The following is a 5835-nucleotide window of genomic DNA, read 5'->3' as shown; positions in this document are numbered from 1 at the left end:
TTGCAAGAGAAGCTGGTCATTACAAATCTGTGATTTCTACAATATTGCAGCTTTACAATGACATTAATTCATTAAAGTCCCCCAAAAAGGCTGGTTGTCCACGTAAGACAAATGCATGAGAAGACAGGATAAAGCAGAGACTCTCAATGGGGAATCGGTTCAACACTGCAGCTGGAATTGCTCGCCACTTCAGCGCTGAACAGGGTAAGGATCTGTCTCGGCACGTTTAAGAGAAATCGGACTGAAAGTGCACTCTGCAGTGACGAAGCCTCTCATCAGCAGAAAGAATCAAAAGGCTAAGCTCATCTTTGCTGAGAAGCATGTTGTGTGGAGAGAGTAGAACTGATCCAAAGTTCACTTTAGTGATGAGAGCAAGGTTAATTTATTTGGGCCCGATGGGAAAAATTATGTTAACATTAATAATGGCCGGCCCAGAGTCCTGATCTAAACCCAACTGAAAATCTCTGGAAAATCCTTGGCGACAAAAGTTATGGCTAAGAAACCCACTACAGTCACCGAACTATGGAAGAGAGTGGAAGAAGAGTGGACCAAGATAACACCAGCGCAGTGTGAGAAACTAGATGTCCTGCGGCCGCAGATGTGCTGAAGTCATTCAAAGCAGGGGCCTCTACACTTCCTACTACTAATTCCTGAAGGCTGTAACCCTCCAAAATTGTAGTTGTAATCTTTTTTCGTGCTACAGTGTTTACTGTTCTCTAATTTTGATGTTTTCCACAAAATATAGGTTTTTGTTGAAATGCCTTGGAATTTTTTTTATTCATGTTAATATAAGATGAACAGCATTTCAGAAAAAATCAAGTATTTAGAGATTGTTCTCTAATTTTGATCTCCACTCAGGGGCGGACTTACCCATTAGGCAAAGGTAGGCGACCGCCTTGGGCCCCCAAAAGCCAAGGGCCCCCTAAAATGCTTTTCATATAGGAGACGCGCATTAAACGCTGACACGAGAATGGCTGGTGTTTATGGTGTTTATTACCTAAATAACTAAAAATAAATGTATTCTAAAGTTTAGAATTAGACAGCCTTTGCACACAGGCGTACGCTGGTAACTCATCAGTGGCCCTTCCTCATCAATATAGGCTATATGTTTTCACACTTTTCTCATTCTATTTTTCTGATGTCCAAAAGCGCCTCCTACTGGCAGAGAATGAATGTTCATTTTGTTCATGTTCATTTAATCCAGTCTGTAGTTTTTGTTCAGACCAATGTGAAAATCCACCCACATAACCTCGTTTTAAATTAATATAATAATTTATACTTCTGACTCACCCCTGGTTTTAGCGCTCAATTGTGAGGTTTATCATTTTATAATTTATTTAGTTTTTGTGAAAACCTATATCTCAACTATAAATCAGTTGTTCATGGTCTACAACATGAAAGAAAGCCAGTAGGGTATAACATGTACATGAAAAATGCAGTGGTGTAATGTAACGACCAAAATATCACAATTCAAAGTTCTGCCTCCACTATTCCAGAGACAATTTTTTTTCAACCAATTTATTCAGCTATCCAAAATTTCAGAAAACGACAGAAATTTGGATAGTTTAGTTATAAAAATTGCTTGTGAATAGTTTGTTTTCGTGTCATTAAACCACACCAGTGAGAACAGGCCATAAATCCTGTTGTGTTGCTGGCCCATTCAAATCTGTCATCATTGCAAATCCCACAGGCACTTGTATGAAACCCTCATTACTATGAAACGGGTCAATCTACATGAAGGGCCAAAGACAGCATACTGCTTGAGAAGTGTGTAGAAAGATGCTTCACATTCTCAAAAACCTAAGCCTAAAACAGCAAATGTAAGACAGTATGTGCTTAGCGTTGGGTGGTCATCGGTCTCTGTATGTGGAAGTTTAGGATGTATTGTGAATGCATGTAAGATATTCCCAAAGATGAAGATGTGATGACATTGCCCCGGTGCTGCTGGTCCATTCAAATCTATCATCAATGCTAATCCCACAGGGACTCTCATTAGTATGAAACAAGGCAATCTACATGAAGGGCCAAAGACAGCATAACTGCTTAAGAAGTGTGCAGAAAGATGCTTCACATACTCAAAAAGCTTAGTAAAGAGTGTGCTTTCATATCATTCCCTCACACCGATGTGAACAGGCCTTCAATTGCTTCAAAACTGAAGACATAACAGTCCCTTTTCAATGAGAGAAAGCCAATTATACCATTACTTTTACTGCTGTCCGGGTGGACACTAAATCTTAAGCCTAAAACAGCAAATGTAAGACAGTATGTGCTTAGCGCTGGGTAGTTGTTTGAGGAAGTATGATAGGTGTACAAGCTATTCCTGCAAAAGATTCTGGAAAATGAAGATCTCTTTCCCACTCATCTGTCTCGGTGTTATAAATTTGCACAATACTTGTGACGTTATTGAGGTGCCAGTTGTATCCTCCAACTATACAGATCTTTTTATCCAGCAGGCAGCAGCCAGCCTCCGACTGACCAGCACGCATCGGACTGACTGTTGTCCATTGATCGGTCTCTGGAACGTAGTACTCTACAGCTAGAACATCAAAGCAGCGGTCAACGTGGTCCATTCTGCCTCCGAGTGCATATATACGGTTGTTTACACTGATCATAGCATGCAGGACTCTTGGCTCGTTCATGGGACACTTGAAGTCCCACTGATCCAAGGCTGGATCATAGCAATGGAGAGTTTTCTTATCCTCTATAGACACCCCGTAACCTCCAGAGACGTAGAGTTTCTCTCTGCACGTCGCTCCGGCGTGACCCCAGATTCTCCTCTTCAGGGAATCCACATAAGTCCATTCATTTTGCCTTGGACAATAGCACTCTACAGAGGACAAGCTGCCAGACCTGTTGCGCCCCCCAGTAGCGTAAAGTTGTCCATGCAGTACGTTGAGCTGAAACTGAATGCGGCTTTCCTGCATGGGTTGGATTCGAAGCCACTGGTTCAGATGGGGGTCATAGCGGAAGCAGACGTCAACTGCACCCTCTCCACTGCGATACTGTAAATGCTGCCCACCCACGACGTACACAAAATTGTCAAGAACCGACACACATGCATGGCTGCATCCCATCTCCATTTCGGTCAACTCTTTGAACTGTCGCACTGTGATGTCGGGTAGATAGAAAACTTTGCTGCTGACTGTCCGATCGTTGTCGGTGTAGGGTGTTCCACCGAAAGTAATTAGCGACTTGACGTCTGAACGAATGGAAGTTCGCGGAGACTGCATTTCGTGCTGTCGGAATGGAAGGATTTGATAATTAAAGGCCTCTAGAAGAAAGTGTCGACACTGCACATCCTCCACCATGATGTCGACAGATTGGACACTGTCCACAAGTTCAGACGACCGCATTAGCGGGAAGCGCACGTGGCAGACAACTTCACTGGCCGCAGCTCGTCTGGATGCGTCATGCTGCAGCCAGCGGATTGCTGCGTGGAACAAGTCGATCTCACTACAGTTCTTCAACTTGTTGCTCTGAAGGAAGAAAACCAGTCGTTCCTTTGGAATGTGAAGGAAGTCGTCCTCCTGAGCTATTTGCAGGAAGTGACGGAATGTGAACGCATCGACTGACTGCTTAAGGGACGAGAGGCTGAAGGTGGTGGCCATCTGGCCGATGTTAAGACAAGTTTCAACACTCATGGCTGATTTCAGGAACTCCTCACAAAGCTCCACCACAGGCACCATCTGCAGGAAGACAGCTGCACCAAGAACATCCTGAATGCAGTCCAAGTCCAGAGTGACTTCAGAACTGTAGGCAAAATCAATAATGTGCTTCAGTCCTCTGGCTGAAAGACCTTTTAGCTCTATGGTGTTCTGGTTTGACTCCTTCATTCCTCCAGTAAACATGACTCTGTATGGATTAAGAAGACAAGATTTTATAGCTTTATTCAAATGTGTGGCAAAAAAGAGGGGATCTCTATACTTTTAAAATAAAACTTAAAGTGCAACAGTGACCGCTCACTTTTTTTATTTTGTATTTTTAGCAGCTTCAGTTCTGGAAATATTGTCCTCATTCATTTTCTATTTTAATAAATGAACCAAAACAAAACTACAAACTTCTTCCATTTGTACATACAATCTCTGGCTGATTGAGTGCTTCTCGTTTTTAAAGGGTAATACATTTTCTGAGATGTAAACAGATAGGGACTTAACAAATAAGCAACAACTGCTGACGGAATGGTAAAACTGTTAACTGCCATAGCCAAGGTAAGGAAAATCACTAAGAAACAACAGAGAGGATGGCAGAACAGACCATCATTTACCGAAGTTCCAAAAAAAGGACAAACCTCACATCATTACCTAACCTGTTACTTAAATTCTCCCGAAGTAGTTGTTTACAGTTAGGGGTGGGCGATATGGCAAAAATATCATATAACGATATTTTTTTCTGGAAAATCATGATTCACAATTTTAATCACGATTCTTTGTCATGTTGGTTTTACTATTTTGCATGTTGTCTGAACAGCACAGCCAAACTAATTTCCCTATTTTAAAAACAAAACCTTACAAGGTAACAAAATAGAAAATAGAAAAAAAAAGATAGATATTTAGGCTGAAATGGGCGAAGATAAAAATCTGTCATTGTTTTATCTTTGTTATTAAAAAATAAGAACAAAGATACACATTACAAAAGACAACTTAGTCCAATAATCAGGCGCTGTTTGACAGGTTTTTGTAATGTGTGCGCTTCAGGTATACGCACTCAGAAAAAGCGCATGTCAGATCAGCACGCAAATGAAATGTTTAACTGGCAAGGCTTTAAAGTACATGCAATTAATGTACTTTTGTGAATGCGAAAAAGTGCACTGTCCCATAAGTGTAACTACTGCCGAGTTAGCATTTGATGTGAATGTATGTCACATACAGTATATTAAGACAGAGGCGCCAGAAGTGCAACTGATAAGAATGTGTGCTGTAGCACGACACTATGATATTTCTTCAAAAGTATATCGTGGAGACATTTTAATCATCCACGATCAAAAATCGTGATATTGCACACCCCTATTTAAAGTACAACATCACAAAGTAGCAATTAAAATTTTCTTTTTTTCTTTCAAACTCACTCAGAAACACGTGCTTTGTTGATAGGAGATGCGTGGCAAATGCAAACAATGTGTTCTAAAATGAATATTATAAAATGGATAGTTCCTGTCCTTGATTCAGACTGGTTGAGCTGTGTTCAAAGCCATTGCAAATTATTCCATAAACATACATCTTTGACCTCATTACATCAGTATTCCTGAGCCACAGTGTCTGTGTTGCAGCGGTTCCATGCATTTCAGCAAAATTAACTGTTGCAACTCATGTTTGAGATCCACCTATGGCAAGAGCATCCGCATAAAACCCCTGCATGTGCTATCTTTTCATGTTGACGTTCGCTTCTTTGCACTTACAAAGCTCGGTTGGATTTAAACTGTTCACTTTCTGTGTCTTCATGAGGATATATTGCCAGATCGTTTCGCTTCAGAAGTTCTTTATTAACACCCCGGAGCCGTGTGGAGTAGTTTTATGATGGATGGATGCAGTTTTTTAGGCTTCAAAAACAGGGGCACCATTCACTGCCATTATACAGCTTGGAAGAGCCAGGACAATTTTAAATATAACTGTGATTGTGTTCGTCTGAAAGAGGAATGTCAGATACGCCTAGGATGCCCTGAGGGTGAGTAAATCATGGGCTAATTTTCATGTTTGGGTGAACTATCCCTTTAACAACATCGTCGTCTGTAATGCCCTTCAGACCGTCCAAGCCTGCGGGCACTCCATGGCGTTTTCTGTGGTGGGAGAGTGTGTGCTCTGGCTTTACCTGTCGGTCCTCCCTGACAGTGAGAAGAGT

The 5835-nt window shown here is 41.5% G+C and overlaps 1 protein-coding gene across 1 annotated transcript; it reads right to left on the bottom strand.

Annotated features, from left to right (window-relative positions):
- Positions 1 to 1464: 1464 nt before the first annotated feature.
- Positions 1465 to 4005, bottom strand: LOC107740503 (kelch-like protein 26). Its single transcript, XM_016552955.1, has 2 exons — positions 2248 to 4005; positions 1465 to 1800 (listed from the first exon to the last, which is right to left on the bottom strand). Exon 1 carries the CDS (start codon positions 3846 to 3848, stop codon positions 2271 to 2273), a length of 1578 nt encoding a protein of 525 aa, XP_016408441.1. The 5' UTR covers positions 3849 to 4005; the 3' UTR covers positions 1465 to 1800; positions 2248 to 2270.
- Positions 4006 to 5835: the final 1830 nt, after the last annotated feature.

This window comes from Sinocyclocheilus rhinocerous, unplaced genomic scaffold, assembly GCF_001515625.1.
Source record: "Sinocyclocheilus rhinocerous isolate Xijiao unplaced genomic scaffold, SAMN03320098_v1.1 scaffold8582, whole genome shotgun sequence".
NCBI classification, from domain to species: Eukaryota; Metazoa; Chordata; class Actinopteri; order Cypriniformes; family Cyprinidae; genus Sinocyclocheilus; species Sinocyclocheilus rhinocerous.
Note: the sequence above shows the minus strand (reverse complement) of the source record. Positions and strands in the feature narration are given on the sequence as shown.

Coding starts and splice junctions, on each gene's coding strand:
- LOC107740503 (XM_016552955.1), bottom strand. CDS start 3,848: ATGTTTACTGGAGGAATGAAGGAGTCAAACCAGAACACCATAGAGCTA.